The sequence below is a fragment of the Pseudophryne corroboree genome, chromosome 1, assembly GCF_028390025.1.
Source record: "Pseudophryne corroboree isolate aPseCor3 chromosome 1, aPseCor3.hap2, whole genome shotgun sequence".
Classification (NCBI taxonomy): domain Eukaryota; kingdom Metazoa; phylum Chordata; class Amphibia; order Anura; family Myobatrachidae; genus Pseudophryne; species Pseudophryne corroboree.
The window spans coordinates 21,323,344-21,339,494 of record NC_086444.1 but is presented as its reverse complement, the minus strand read 5'-3'; the positions used below and the strand labels follow the sequence as shown (position 1 = coordinate 21,339,494).

General features: G+C 48.6%; 1 protein-coding gene across 6 annotated transcripts in view; it reads right to left on the bottom strand.

Annotated features, from left to right (window-relative positions):
- Positions 1–16,151, bottom strand: part of LOC135054228 (von Willebrand factor A domain-containing protein 5A-like) — a 373,972-nt gene that overhangs the window by 97,317 nt on the left and 260,504 nt on the right. For all 6 annotated transcript variants that reach the window (XM_063957548.1, XM_063957547.1, XM_063957546.1 and 3 more), the window contains one exon: positions 9,934–10,142. In XM_063957548.1, the coding sequence (XP_063813618.1) occupies positions 9,934–10,142 (209 nt within the window). The remainder of the gene's footprint in view (positions 1–9,933; positions 10,143–16,151) is intronic.

Here is a 16,151-nt window from a genome sequence, read left to right as displayed (position 1 = left end):
AGGATCAGCTACGCATAAGCTAAATCCAGGAGATTGGGTCTATTTAAAGAGACATGTGAGAAAGACCTTTAAACCAAGATATGATGGTCCATATCAAGTGCTGCTAACCATGTCTACCTTAAATTAAGGTGAAAGGTCGTGATACTTGATTACATGCATCCCACTTGAAGAAGTTGACAGTGACTCTCCAGCCAGATGGAATGAAGTTGCTTATCCTTTGATTGTTGTTAGGGGTAATCCCCAAGGTTTGGACTATAAGTCCAGGGGACTGGTTTACTGAAAGAGAATGTTTCAGGCCTAGATAGTGTAGGTAGAATAGGGAGAAAAAGTGGAATCAAAAAGAGGGGAAATGATAGTGTAGGAGCTTCCGCAGTTTAGTATATATATATATATTGATTCACGTTTTTCGCATTTATTAAGATATTTACTGTTAATCACAAAATGAGTTGATATGTCCTTAAGAAAAATGTGCAGAGCTGGTCAGAATGTTGTATTTGCTGAATAATCTTGTTTTAAGGCATGACTTGTACAAGACAAATGCAACATTAAATGTGTTGGAAATGTATCTAGGACGGACAAAGCAACACCAGATATATCCAAGGCTAATTGAGAAGAATAAAGAAAGAAATCTTTTGAGTTTATGTCCGAAAGACTGATAAACGAAACAATAACCATTTTCAAGGCTGTCCTGGTTGCCACTTCTAACATTGTATGACAATCGATGTATTTTCAAGACATACATGGTGTATTCTGATTGGCTAAATATATTGGCAAGCATAAACCCTTTGTGTTCAAGCTATAAATAATAAAGCCATGATGGCCCCCTAACAGATCAACTATGAACTGCTTAGGTTACACAATGATCCTGTGTCACTTATTCATTCACTGATCTCCAACCGGTTGCTAAGGGAAACAGCATTCTGACTGATGACTGAAGAGAGTTCATAATCAGACCTATTGTTAACATACCCTATCACTATCCACCCCTCCCCTACGTATTAAACACCCCTTAACACTCTGGAAGTCATGTAACAGGGCCCCTTCATTCAGCCCAATGCCCCCTTCTACAGTTTAGCCCCATCTGTGCAGTAAATGAGTAATTAGCAGAAATTACTGTTCCAGGTCCTACATGCTGAGCAGAAGATAGAACACCCCCTACCGCCTGCGGGACATCAAACCTGCCACTGATAGCACCCCCCACCCCTACCGCTGGAGGATGGGTAGGGGGCCCAGTGCATTGCTGTGCCCAGGGGTCTACACCGCTGTTAAGACGGCCCTGCCTGTAGCGCTGTGTCTCAGCGGAGAGCGCCGGGAAGGCTTTGCAGGGAGGCGAGGGACATGCTGAGCAGCGGAGGTCGGCTGCCCGGAGCGGCGCGGTTCTCACCCTCTCAGCGCTGGCACCATACAGCATTGACGGAGCGTCCTGGACGGTGTTGGGCGGCCGGACGGAGCGGCTGGGGCGGCCGGACGGAGCGGCTGGGGCGGCCGGACGGAGCGGCTGTATGAGCGGCGGGAGCGGCGTATTACAACACTGACCCACACAGCGGGGCGGCAGCCTGCGCTGACCGCCCCGTTTCCCCAGCCTACCTTGTTGTAGGGAGGCTGCGACGGCTCTGTAATCTTCCGGTCATGGCTGAGACGGGGCTTCTATTTGTAAGCTCCGTTCAGCTCTCCAGGTCATGGCTGCGACGGGGCTTCTATGTGTAAGCTCCGTCCAGCTGTTGCAGGAGCAGTGGGCTGCCTGTGGCTGTGGGGGTGCTCTTTGTGAGGACCGACACGCCATGCGCTGTCCGTGCAGCGGCACTATCCCGGACCCATGTTTTTCCAGAAACTGGGAAGGGATGTGCTATAGTAAAAAGTAAAAATGAAAAATTAATAAAATCTTCCACAAAGTGTGGGAACTTCCCACAAGCCTAGTTAGTGCTGTGAGCACAGAAAAAACACTGAGGTAGTACACTGAGGTACTCGGGGATATGGAGGGGTGGAGAGTTCTAAATTTAAATATTCAGTGCCTTTGTTCCTGCTAAGCCGTCCATATCCCAAGAGTACTCCAGTGACCCCTAGTGGATGAAAAAGAAAGAGAGAGGGATGTGTGAGGTATACCAGCTCACTATTATCCCTATACAGTGTCAGAGAGAGAAGGATGTGTGATGTATACCAGCTCACTAATATCACTATACACAGTGTCAGAGAGAGAGAGAGAGAGATGTGTGAGGTATACCAGCTCACTATTATCACTATACAGTGTGTGAGAGAGAGAGAGAGGGATGTGTGAGGTATACCAGTTCACTATTATTACTATACAGTGTCAGAGAGAGAGGGGGATATGTGAGGTATACCAGCTCACTATTATTACTATACAGTGTCAGAGAGAGAGAGAGAGATGTGTGAGGTATACCAGCTCACTATTATCACTATACAGTGTCAGAGAGAGAGGGATGTGTGAGGTATACCAGCTCACTATTATTACTATACAGTGTCAGAGAGAGAGGGATGTGTGAGGTATACCAGCTCACTATTATCACTATACACAGTGTCAGAGAGAGAGAGAGAGAGGGATGTGTGAGGTATACCAGTTCACTATTATCACTATACAGTGTCAAAGAGAGAGGGATGTGTGAGGTATACCAGCTCACTAATATCACTATACACAGTGTCAGAGAGAGAGAGAGAGGGATGTGTGAGGTATACCAGTTCACTATTATCACTATACAGTGTCAGAGAGAGAAGGATGTGTGAGGTATACCAGCTCACTATTATCACTATACAGTGTCAGAGAGAGAGAGAGAGAGAGGGATGTGTGAGGTATACCAGCTCACTATTATCCCTATACAGTGAGAGAGAGAGAGAGAGAGAGAGAGAGAGGGGGGGGTATGTGTGATGTATACCAGCTCACTAATATCACTATACACAGTGTCAGAGAGAGAAGGATGTGTGAGGTATACCAGCTCACTATTATCACTATACAGTGTCAGAGAAAGAGAGAGGGATGTGTGAGGTATACCAGCTCACTATTATCACTATACAGTGTCAGAGAGAGAGAGAGAGAGAGAGAGAGAGATGTGTGAGGTATACCAGCTCACTATTATCACTATACAGTGAGAGAGAGAGAGAGAGAGAGAGAGAGAGAGAGAGAGAGAGAGAGAGATGTGTGAGGTATACCAGCAAACTATTATTACTATACAGTGTCAGAGAGAGAGAGAGAGAGAGAGAGGGATGTGAGAGGTATACCAGCTCACTATTATTACTATACAGTGTGAGAGAGAGAGAGAGAGAGGGATGTGTGAGGTATACCAGCTCACTATTATCACTATACAGTGCCAGAGAGAGAGAGGGGGATGTGTGAGGTATACCAGCTCACTATTATCACTCTACAGTGTCAGAGAGAGAGAGATGTGTGAGGTATACCAGCTAACTATTATCACTATACAGTGTCAGAGAGAGGGATGTGAGAGGTATACCAGCTCACTATTATCACTATACAGTGTCAGAGAGAGAGAGAGAGAGAAAGAGAGAGGGATGTGTGAGGTATACCAACTCAATATTATCACTATACAGTGTCAGAGAAAGAGAGAGGGATGTGTGAGGTATACCAGCTCACTATTATCACTATACAGTGTGAGAGAGAGATGTGTGAGGTATACCAGCTCACTATTGTCACTATACAGTGTCAGAGAGAGAGGGATGTGTGAGGTTATACCAGCTCACTATTATCACTATACAGTGTCAGAGAGAGAGAGAGGGATGTGTGAAGTGGACCAGCTCACTATTATCACTATACAGTGTCAGAGAGAGAGAGAGAGAGGGATGTGTGAAGTGGACCAGCTCACTATTATCACTATACAGTGTCAGAGAGAGAGAGAGAGAGGTGGGGATGTGTGAAGTATACCAGCTCACTATTATCACTATACAGTGTCAGAGAGAGAGGGATGTGTGAGGTATACCAGCTCACTATTATTACTATACAGTGTCAGCGAGAGCGAGGGATGTGTGAGGTATACCAGCTCACTATTATCACTATACAGTGTCAGAGAGAGAGAGAGAGAGGGATGTGTGAGGTATACCAGCTCACTATTATTACTATACAGTGTCAGAGAGAGAGAGAGAGAGAGAGAGAGAGAGATGTGTGAGGTATACCAGCTCACTATTATCACTATAGAGTGTGAGAGAGAGAGATGTGTGAGGTATACCAGCTCACTATTATCACTATACAGTGTCAGAGAGAGAGAGATGTGTGAGGTATATCAGCTCACTATTATCACTATACAGTGTCAGAGAGAGAGAGAGAGGGATGTGTGAGGTATACCAGCTCACTTATCACTATACAGTGTCAGAGAGAGAGAGAGAGAGAGAGAGGGATGTGTGAAGTGGACCAGCTCACTATTATCACTATACAGTGTCAGAGAGAGAGAGAGAGAGAGAGAGAGAGAGAGAGAGAGATGTGTGAAGTATACCAGCTCACTATTATCACTAAACAGTGTCAGAGAGAGAAGAGAGAGAGAGAGGGGGGGGGGGAGATTTGAGAAGTATACCAGCTCACTATTATCACTATACAGTGTCAGAGAGAGAGGGATGTGTGAGGTATACCAGCTCACTATTATCACAATACAGTGTCAGCGAGAGAGAGGGATGTGTGAGGTATACCAGCTCACTATAATCACTATAACGTGTCAGAGAGAGCGCGGGATGTGTGAGGTATACCAGCTCACTATTATCACTATACAGTGTCAGAGAGAGAGAGAGAGAGAGAGGGATGTGTGAGGTATACCAGCTCACTATAACGTGTCAGAGAGAGCGAGGGATGTGTGAGGTATACCAGCTCACTATTATCACTATACAGTGTCAGAGAGAGAGAGAGAGAGAGAGAGAGAGAGAGAGGGATGTGTGAGGTATACCAGCTCACTATTATCACTATACAGCAGGCATGTCCAAACTGCGGCCCTCCAGCTGTTGAGAAACTACATATCCCAGCATGCCCTGGCACAGCTTTAGCATTTTCTGACAGCAAAACTCTGTCAGGGCATGCTGGGATATGTAGTTTCACAACAGCTGGAGGGCCGCAGTTTGGACATGCCTGCTATACAGTGTCAGAGAGAGAGAGAGAGAGGGATGTGTGAGGTATACCAGCTCACTATTATTACTATACAGTGTCAGAGAGAGAGAGGGATGTGTGAGGTATACCAGCTCACTATTGTCACTATAGAGTGTCAGAGAGAGAGGGATGTGTGAAGTATACCAGCTCACTATTATCACTATACAGTGTCAGAGAGAGAGAGAGAGAGAGGGATGTGTGAAGTGGACCAGCTCACTATTATCACTATACAGTGTCAGAGAGAAAGAGAAGGATGTGTGAAGTATACCAGCTCACTATTATCACTATACAGTGTGAGAGAGAGAGGGATGTGTGAGTTATACCAGCTCACTATTATCACTATACAGTGTCAGCGAGAGAGAGGGATGTGTGAGGTATACCAGCTCAATATTATCACTATAACGTGGCAGAGAGAGCGAGGGATGTGTGAGGTATACCAGCTCACTATTATCACTATACAGTGTCAGAGAGAGAGAGAGAGAGGGATGTGTGAGGTATACCAGCTCACTATTATCACTATACAGTGTCAGAGAGAGAGAGAGAGGGATGTGTGAGGTATACCAGCTCACTATTATTACTATACAGTGTCAGAGAGAGAGAGGGATGTGTGAGGTATACCAGCTCACTATTATCACTATACAGTGTGAGAGAGAGATGTGTGAGGTACACCAGCTCACTATTGTCACTATAGAGTGTCAGAGAGAGAGGGATGTGTGAGGTATATCAGCTCACTATTATCACTATACAGTGTCAGAGAGAGAGATGTGTGTGAGGTATACCAGCTCACTATTATCACTATACAGTGTCAGAGACACAGAGAGGGATGTGTGAAGTAGACCAGCTCACTATTATCACTATACAGTGTCAGAGAGAGAGAGAGATGTGTGAAGTATACCAGCTCACTATTATCACTATACAGTGTGTGAGAGAGAGAGAGAGAGAGAGAGAGAGAGGGATGTGAGAAGTATACCAGCTCACTATTATCACTATACAGTGTCAGAGAGAGAGGGATGTGTGAGGTATACCAGCTCACTATTATTACTATACAGTGTCAGAGAGAAAGAGAGAGAGAGAGGGATGTGTGAGGTATACCAGCTCACTATTATCACTATACAGTGTCAGAGAGAGAGGGATGTGTGAGGTATACCAGCTCACTATTATCACTATACAGTGTCAGAGAGAGAGAGAGAGATGTGTGAGGTATACCAGCTCACTATTATCACAATACAGTGTCAGCGAGAGAGAGGGATGTGTGAGGTATACCAGCTCACTATAATCACTATAACGTGTCAGAGAGAGCGAGGGATGTGTGAGGTATACCAGCTCACTATTATCACTATACAGTGTCAGAGAGAGAGAGAGGGATGTGTGAGGTATACCAGCTCACTATAATCACTATAACGTGTCAGAGAGAGAGAGAGAGGGATGTGTGAGGTATACCAGCTCACTATTGTCACTATACAGTGTCAGAGAGAGAGAGAGAGAGAGAGAGAGAGAGAGAGAGAGGGATGTGTGAGGTATACCAGCTCACTATTATTACTATACAGTGTCAGAGAGAGAGAGAGGGATGTGTGAGGTATACCAGCTCACTATTAGAACTATACAGTGTGAGAGAGAGATGTGTGAGGTATACCAGCTCACTGTTGTCACTATAGAGTGTCAGAGAGAGAGGGATGTGTGAAGTATACCAGCTCACTATTATCACTATACAGTGTCAGAGAGAGAGAGATGTGTGAGGTATACCAGCTCACTATTATCACTATACAGTGTCAGAGAGAGAGAGGGATGTGTGAAGTATACCAGCTCACTATTATCACTATACAGTGTCAGAGAGAGAGAGAGAGGGATGTGTGAAGTGGACCAGCTCACTATTATCACTATACAGTGTCAGAGAGAAAGAGAGGGATGTGTGAAGTATACCAGCTCACTATTATCACTATACAGTGTCAGAGAGAGAGAGAGAGAGAGGGATGTGTGAGGTATACCAGCTCACTATTATCACTATACAGTGTCAGCGAGAGAGAGGGATGTGTGAGGTATACCAGCTCACTATTATCACTATAACGTGTCAGAGAGAGCGAGGGATGTGTGAGGTATACCAGCTCACTATTATCACTATACAGTGTCAGAGAGAGAGAGAGGGATGTGTGAGGTATACCAGCTCACTATTATCACTATACAGTGTCAGAGAGAGAGAGAGAGAGGGGGGGATGTGTGAGGTATACCAGCTCACTATTATTACTATACAGTGTCAGAGAGAGAGAGGGATGTGTGAGGTATACCAGCTCACTATTATCACTATACAGTGTGAGAGATGTGTGAGGTACACCAGCTCACTATTGTCACTATAGAGTGTCAGAGAGAGAGGGATGTGTGAGGTATATCAGCTCACTATTATCACTATACAGTGTCAGAGAGAGAGAGAGATGTGTGTGAGGTATACCAGCTCACTATTATCACTATACAGTGTCAGAGACACAGAGAGGGATGTGTGAAGTGGACCAGCTCACTATTATCACTATACAGTGTCAGAGAGAGAGAGAGAGAGAGAGATGTGTGAAGTATACCAGCTCACTATTATCACTATACAGTGTGTGAGAGAGAGAGAGAGAGAGAGAGAGAGATGTGAGAAGTATACCAGCTCACTATTATCACTATACAGTGTCAGAGAGAGAGGGATGTGTGAGGTATACCAGCTCACTATTATTACTATACAGTGTCAGAGAGAAAGAGAGAGAGAGAGAGAGGGATGTGTGAGGTATACCAGCTCACTATTATCACTATACAGTGTCAGAGAAAGAGAGAGGGATGTGTGAGGTATACCAGCTCACTATTATCACTATACAGTGTCAGAGAGAGAGAGGGATGTATGAGGTATACCAGCTCACTATTATCACTACACAGTGTCAGAGAGAGAGAGAGAGAGAGAGGGAGGGATGTGTGAGGTATACCAGCTCACTATTATCACTATACAGTGTCAGAGAGAGAGAGAAAGAGAGAGAGAGAGAGGGAGGGATGTGTGAGGTATACCAGCTCACTATTATCACTATACAGTGTCAGAGAGAGAGAGAGAGAGAGAGAGAGAGAGAGGGAGGGATGTGTGAGGTGGACCAGCTCACTATTATCACTATACAGTGTGTGAGAGAGAGAGGGAGGGATGTGTGAGGTATACCAGCTCACTATTATCACTATACAGTGTCAGAGAGAGAGGGATGTGTGAGGTATACCAGCTCACTATTATCACTATACAGTGTCAGAGAGAGAGAGAGAGAGAGAGAGAGAGGGAGGGATGTGTGAGGTGGACCAGCTCACTATTATCACTATACAGTGTGTGAGAGAGAGAGGGAGGGATGTGTGAGGTATACCAGCTCACTATTATCACTATACAGTGTCAGAGAGAGAGGGATGTGTGAGGTATACCAGCTCACTATTATCACTATACAGTGTCAGAGAGAGAGAGAGAGAGAGAGAGAGAGGGATGTGTGAGGTGGACCAGCTCACTATTATCACTATACAGTGTCAGAGAGAGAGGGATGTGTGAAGTATACCAGCTCACTATTATCACTATACAGTGTCAGAGAGAGAGAGAGAGAGAGAGAGAGAGAGAGAGAGAGAGAGAGGGATGTGTGAAGTATACCAGCTCACTATTATCACTATACAGTGTCAGAGAGATAGGGATGTGTGAGGTATACCAGCTCACTATTATCACTATACAGTGTCAGAGAGAGAGAGATAGGGATGTGTGAGGTGGACCAGCTCACTATTATCACTATACAGTGTCAGAGAGAGAGAGAGAGAGAGAGATGTGTGAGGTGGACCAGCTCACTATTATCACTATACAGTGTCAGAGAGAGAGAGATAGGGATGTGTGAAGTATACCAGCTCACTATTATCACTATACAGTGTCAGAGAGAGAGATAGGGATGTGTGAGGTGGACCAGCTCACTATTATCACTATACAGTGTCAGGGAGAGAGATAGGGATGTGTGAGGTGGACCAGCTCACTATTATCACTATACAGTGTCAGAGTGAGAGATAGGGATGTGTGAGGTGGACCAGCTCACTATTATCACTATACAGTGTCAGAGAGAGAGATAGGGATGTGTGAGGTGGACCAGCTCACTATTATCACTATACAGTGTCAGAGAGAGAGATAGGGATGTGTGAGGTGGACCAGCTCACTATTATCACTATACAGTGTCAGAGAGAGAAATAGGGATGTGTGAGGTGGACCAGCTCACTATTATCACTATAGTGTCAGAGAGAGAGATAGGGATGTGTGAGGTGGACCAGCTCACTAATACAACTTGTAGTTTATGCTGATGGACATGTGTCTCCCTTTATTTATTAATGTAATAGTCATTAGTATACGTTGTTATGGGTTGGGTAGGGGAGACTGGCGCTAGGGATCCCGGCGGTCAGCATAGGACCCCGGGAACCCGTCAGCAGAACGCTGTGCTCGCCTTGCAGTGGGCTAGGTGGCTCGCTGCCCTCGCCCCAGGTTCTATTCCCACTCTAAGAGTGTCGTGGGCACCCAAGAGTGGGACTAGTCCCTGTTAGTTGGCATGCTGAGTGTCAGGCTTGTGAATGCTTGGTAACCCGGCATCGACATGGTGACCGCCGTGATCCCAAGCGCCAGTCACATGACCGGATCCCATTGTTATACCCATAACTGATTTTGTAGTAAAATCTGTTTAATATGTTTGTGTACACAGTTGTGTTACAGTGATAGGTGTAGTGGATTCTGGCCGAGAGGAACAACCTGCTGTTGCTGTGCCCTATAGGAATCATAATTGTACCTTCTTATTAACGAGCATTGTGACTAGAAGGGGGCTACGCACCTGGAGCCGGGACGTCCCTGCGCACTGCAGTGCCCTCCACCAGCGTCTTAGAGTCCTTGTTGACAGCTACAAAGGCTGTAAGAGAGGAGATGACTCCGGATTGCAGACTGGTCTCCAAGATTCTCTTCTTTACCTCCTCCGAGTCTGAATCAGTTCCATGCTCCAGCTGAGAGATCACGGCTTTGCCTGCCAGTCTGTGGATGGTGGGTCTGAGGGAACAAGAACAGTTAGTACATGGGGGATCAGAGCTTTGCCTGCCAGTCTGTGGATGGTGGGTCTGAGGGAACAAGACCAGTTAGTACATGGGGGGGATCAGAGCTTTGCCTGCCAGTCTGTGGATGGTGGGTCTGAGGGAACAAGACCAGTTAGTACATGGGGGATCAGAGCTTTGCCTGCCAGTCTGTGGATGGTGGGTCTGAGGGAACAAGACCAGTTAGTACATGGGGGGGATCAGAGCTTTGCCTGCCAGTCTGTGGATGGTGGGTCTGAGGGAACAAGACCAGTTAGTACATGGGGGGATCAGAGCTTTGGCTGCCAGTCTGTGGATGGTGGGTCTGAGGGAACAAGACCAGTTAGGACATGGGGGGATCAGAGCTTTGCCTGCCAGTCTGTGGATGGTGGGTCTGAGGGAACAAGACCAGTTAGTACATGGGGGGGATCAGAGCTTTGCCTGCCAGTCTGTGGATGGTGGGTCTGAGGGAACAAGACCAGTTAGTACATGGGGGGATCAGAGCTTTGGCTGCCAGTCTGTGGATGGTGGGTCTGAGGGAACAAGACCAGTTAGTACATGGGGGGATCAGAGCTTTGGCTGCCAGTCTGTGGCTGGTGGGTCTGAGGGAACAAGACCAGTTAGTACATGGGGGGATCAGAGCTTTGCCTGCCAGTCTGTGGATGGTGGGTCTGAGGGAACAAGACCAGTTAGTACATGGGGGGATCAGAGCTTTGGCTGCCAGTCTGTGGATGGTGGGTCTGAGGGAATAAGACCAGTTAGTACATGGGGGGATCAGAGCTTTAGATGCCAGTCTGTGGATGGTGGGTCTGAGGGAATAAGACCAGTTAGTACATGGGGGGATCAGAGCTTTGGCTGCCAGTCTGTGGATGGTGGGTCTGAGGGAATAAGACCAGTTAGTACATGGAGGGATCAGAGCTTTAGATGCCAGTCTGTGGATGGTGGGTCTGAGGGAATAAGACCAGTTAGTACATGGAGGGATCAGAGCTTTAGATGCCAGTCTGTGGATGGTGGGTCTGAGGGAATAAGACCAGTTAGTACATGGGGGGATCAGAGCTTTGGCTGCCAGTCTGTGGATGGTGGGTCTGAGGGAATAAGACCAGTTAGTACATGGAGGGATCAGAGCTTTGGATGCCAGTCTGTGGATGGTGGGTCTGAGGGAATAAGACCAGTTAGTACATGGAGGGATCAGAGCTTTAGATGCCAGTCTGTGGATGGTGGGTCTGAGGGAATAAGACCAGTTAGTACATGGAGGGATCAGAGCTTTAGATGCCAGTCTGTGGATGGTGGGTCTGAGGGAATAAGACCAATGATCGCAAAAACGCGCTATAGCGCGTATTTTACCCCAAAATGAGCACTGGGGACTCACTTTTTAAGAATGGGAGGGTCCCTGGGGACGTGCTCCGTTGGGATTGATTCTCTGGCGCTTGACTTTCTGCTCTGACGTTATTGGTCAGAGGGCGGGCACGTTAGACACGCGTGTCAGGCGGCTGCTGCTGGGCGGGATGATGGCAGTGCCGGCCAGAGAGAACGCTCTCAAGCTGAGAGGAGTGAGGGAGCCGGCACCACGGGAAGCAACAGCGCGGCGCTCCAGGACCAGGTGCAAGAGCTGCTGAATAAAAACGCCGTCATGCACTAGTCCACGGGTAGGGGAGAAGGGGGGTCCGTGATGCGAGAGCCAGGGTCTGAGCCGGAACCGCTGCTGCCGGGTGACATCACCCGGCAGAGCGATTTAGTTTGCCGGGCCCGCCACCTGAGGGACAGATCCCTGCACAGAGCTGGCGGTGCAAAGGTAATTGAGGATGCAGGGACACTGGGGAAGGAGTGTGAGTGTGCGGTGCTGGAGCCACTGTGCGGGGCCAGGCAGAAACTGAACAGCAGCAGGCCAATGCTCCTTTCACAGTGTTTGCCCCTTCTCCAGCCCAGTGTCCCCTGCCTCAGAGTGTTTCCCCCTTCCCTCCCCAACCAGTCCACTGTGCCATCTCACTGCCCTCCCATCTAAACCCCAATCAGTTCAGACATACTGATCCACCCCCCCAACCCAGTGTCACACCCCTATCTCACTGCCCCCTTCCCACCCTGCTCAGTGCCTCCCCATTCATAGTGTCCCCCACCATCTCATGAACTCCCTCTTCCCTCCCCCCAACCAGCCCTCTGCCCCCATCTCACTGCCCCTCAGCAAGAACCCCCTTCTACTGCCTAGTGATCCCGCATCCCACCACCATCTCTCTGCCCCCTTCCCATCCTGCTCGGTGCCTCCCCATTCATAGTGTCCCCCACTATCTCATGAACTGTGCTCTGCCTGGTGCAAAGTGTATAATGTGCTCTGCCTGGTGCAATGTGTATAATGTGCTGTACCTGGCGCAATGTGTATAACGTGCTCTGCCTGACGCAATGTGTATAACGTGGTCTGCCTGACGCAATGTGTATAACGTGGTCTGCCTGGCGCAATGTGTAGGACGTGCTCTGCCTGGCGCAATGTGTAGGACGTGCTCTACCTGACGCAGTATGTATAACGTGGTCTGCCTGGCGCAATGTGTAGGACGTGCTCTACCTGACGCAATGTGTATAACGTGGTCTGCCTGGCGCAATGTGTAGGACGTGCTCTGCCTGACGCAATGTGTATAACGTGGTCTGCCTGGCGCAATGTGTATAACGTGGTCTGCCTGGCGCAATGTGTATAACGTGGTCTGCCTGGCGCAATGTGTAGGACGTGCTCTACCTGACGCAATGTGTATAACGTGGTCTGCCTGGCGCAATGTGTATAACGTGGTCTGCCTGGCGCAATGTGTAGGACGTGCTCTACCTGACGCAATGTGTATAATGTGGTCTGCCTGGCGCAATGTGTAGGACGTGCTCTGCCTGGCGCAATGTGTAGGACGTGCTCTGCCTGGCGCAATGTGTAGGACCTGGCGCAATGTGTAGGACGTGCTCTGCCTGGCGCAATGTGTAGGACGTGCTCTGCCTGGCGCAATGTGTAGGACGTGCTCTGCCTGGCGCAATGTGTATAACGTGCTCTGCCTGACGCAATGTGTATAACGTGCTCTACCTGACGCAATGTGTATAACGTGGTCTGCCTGGCGCAAACTGCATAACGTGGTCTGCCTGGCGCAAACTGTATTATGTGGTCTGCCTGGCGCAAACTGTATTATGTGGTCTGCCTGGCGCAAACTGTATAATGTGGTCTGCCTGGCGCAAACTGCATAACGTAGTCTGCCTGGCGCAAACTGTATTATGTGGTCTGCCTGGCGCAAACTGTGTAACGTGCTCTGCCTGGCGCAATGTGTATAATGTGCTCAGCCTGGCGCAATGTGTATAATGTGCTCAGCCTGGCGCAATGTGTATAATGTGCTCAGCCTGGCGCAATGTGTATAATGTGCTCAGCCTGGCGCAATGTGTATAATGTGCTCTGCCTGGCGCAATGTGTATAATGTGCTCTGCCTGGCGCAATGTGTATAATGTGCTCTGCCTGGCGCAGTATGTATAATGTGCTCTGCCTGGCGCAGTGTGTATAACATGTTCTGCCTGGCACAATATGTATAACGTGCTCTGCCTGGCACAATATGTATAATGAGCTCTGCCTAGTGCAATCGGTATAATGTGCTCTGCCTGGTGCAATGTGTATAATGTGCTCTACCTGGCGCAGTGTGTATAGGAGGTTCTACCTGGTGCAATGTATATAAGCGGCACTATGGTGTGGTGTAATGTTAATTGGCACTATTATGTGGTCACGCCCCTTCCCCATGAAGCCACGCCCCTAAATTTTTGCGGCGCGCACCACCTGAAGAGTCTGGGGCTCCAATTCACTTTCTGCCAAAGGGCACCACAATGTCTAGTTACACAGCTCTGGTGCAGGGTGTCCTGCATGTTATGCAGCCCAGCAGCACTGTCACTCCATCCCCCCACCTTGCAACACTTTTGTAGTGTACAAATAAGATTAAGATTAATAAAAACCTTCATTCCGATGGGACCCAGAAAAGGACCAGTAGGACCCCAATTTTAAAAAGTGAGGGGTCCCTGGGACACACTTTTTTTTTGGGCGCAGCGCGATCACTGAAGACCAGTTAGTACATGGGGGGATCAGAGCTTTGGCTGCCAGTCTGTGGATGGTGGGTCTGAGGGAATAAGACCAGTTAGTACATAGGGTGATCAGAGCTTTGGCTGCCAGTCTGTGGATGGTGGGTCTGAGGGAATAAGACCAGTTAGTACATAGGGTGATCAGAGCTTTGGCTGCCAGTCTGTGGATGGTGGGTCTGAGGGAATAAGACCAGTTAGTACATGGGGGGGGGGGGGGGGGGGATCAGAGCTTTGGATGCCAGTCTGTGGATGGTGGGTCTGAGGGAATAAGACCAGTTAGTACATGGGGGGGGGGGGTCAGAGCTTTGGCTGCCAGTCTGTGGATGGTGGGTCTGAGGGAATAAGACCAGTTAGTACATGGGGGGATCAGAGCTTTGGCTGCCAGTCTGTGGATGGTGGGTCTGAGGGAATAAGACCAGTTAGTACATGGGGGGATCAGAGCTTTGGCTGCCAGTCTGTGGATGGTGGGTCTGAGAAAATAAGACCAGTTAGTACATGGGGGGATCAGAGCTTTGGCTGCCAGTCTGTGGATGGTGGGTCTGAGGGAATAAGACCAGTTAGTACATGGGGGGATCAGAGCTTTGGCTGCCAGTCTGTGGATGGTGAGTCTGAGGGAATAAGACCAGTTAGTACATGGGGGGATCAGAGCTTTGGCTGCCAGTCTGTGGATGGTAGGTCTGGGGGAATAAGACCAGTTAGTACATGGGGCAGGGGGAGGGGGGAATCAGAGCTTTGGATTGCCAGTCTGTGGATGGTGGGTCTGAGGGAATAAGACCAGTTAGTACATGGGGCAGGGGGGGGGGGGGGGGGGGAATCAGAGCTTTGGCTGCCAGTCTGTGGATGGTGGGTCTGAGGGAATAAGACCAGTTAGTACATGGGGGGATCAGAGCTTTGGCTGCCAGTCTGTGGATGGTGGGTCTGAGGGAATAAGACCAGTTAGTACATGGGGGGGATCAGAGCTTTGGCTGCCAGTCTGTGGATGGTGGGTGTGAGAGAATAAGACCAGGTAGTACATGGGGGATCAGAGCTTTGGATGCCAGTCTGTGGATGGTGGGTCTGAGGGAATAAGACCAGTTAGTACATGGGGGATCAGAGCTTTGGCTGCCAGTCTGTGGATGGTGGGTCTGAGAGAATAAGACCAGTTAGTACATGGGGATCAGAGCTCTGGCTGCCAGTCTGTGGATGGTGAGTCTGAGGGAATAAGACCAGTTAGTACATGGGGGGATCAGAGCTCTGGCTGCCAGTCTGTGGATGGTAGGTCTGAGGGAATAAGACCAGTTAGTACATGGGGGGATCAGAGCTCTGGCTGCCAGTCTGTGGATGGTAGGTCTGAGGGAATAAGACCAGTTAGTACATGGGGGGGATCAGAGCTTTGGCTGCCAGTCTGTGGATGGTGGGTGTGAGAGAATAAGACCAGTTAGTACATGGGGATCAGAGCTCTGGCTGCCAGTTGTCACGATCCTGACTGTAGTTCTCGTATTTGGTGACTTACCCCTGCCATCTGTCCTGGATCCTGTGCCGTTTTTGCTCACTGAGATAAACAGCTTGTCAGCACCATGAGTTTCCTGAGATCTCTGCCTGGAATGTAATAGCTAACGAGCTCCACCTGTGGTGATCTTCTGTGTGAGTCTGAATTCAGCAATCTGAAGTTTAGGCCTAAAAGCCAGCATCCTCTGTTTGCAGAAGTTCAGGCTTCAGTGTTTTCTCGGCCTACTAGGCCTCGCTCCACTTCACAGCCTAGTCTAGAGTACTCACATGACAGTGACTGTTCACCTGACCCAGAGCTGTCCAATCCAGTGCCAGATCTGAATCACCTGACACTGCTCACCAATCACCAAGGACCAGGAAGTATAAGTCTGAAGGCTGGAGTTGGAAACTCTGCCAGTTCCTTGTGTCACACTCACAGCTATGT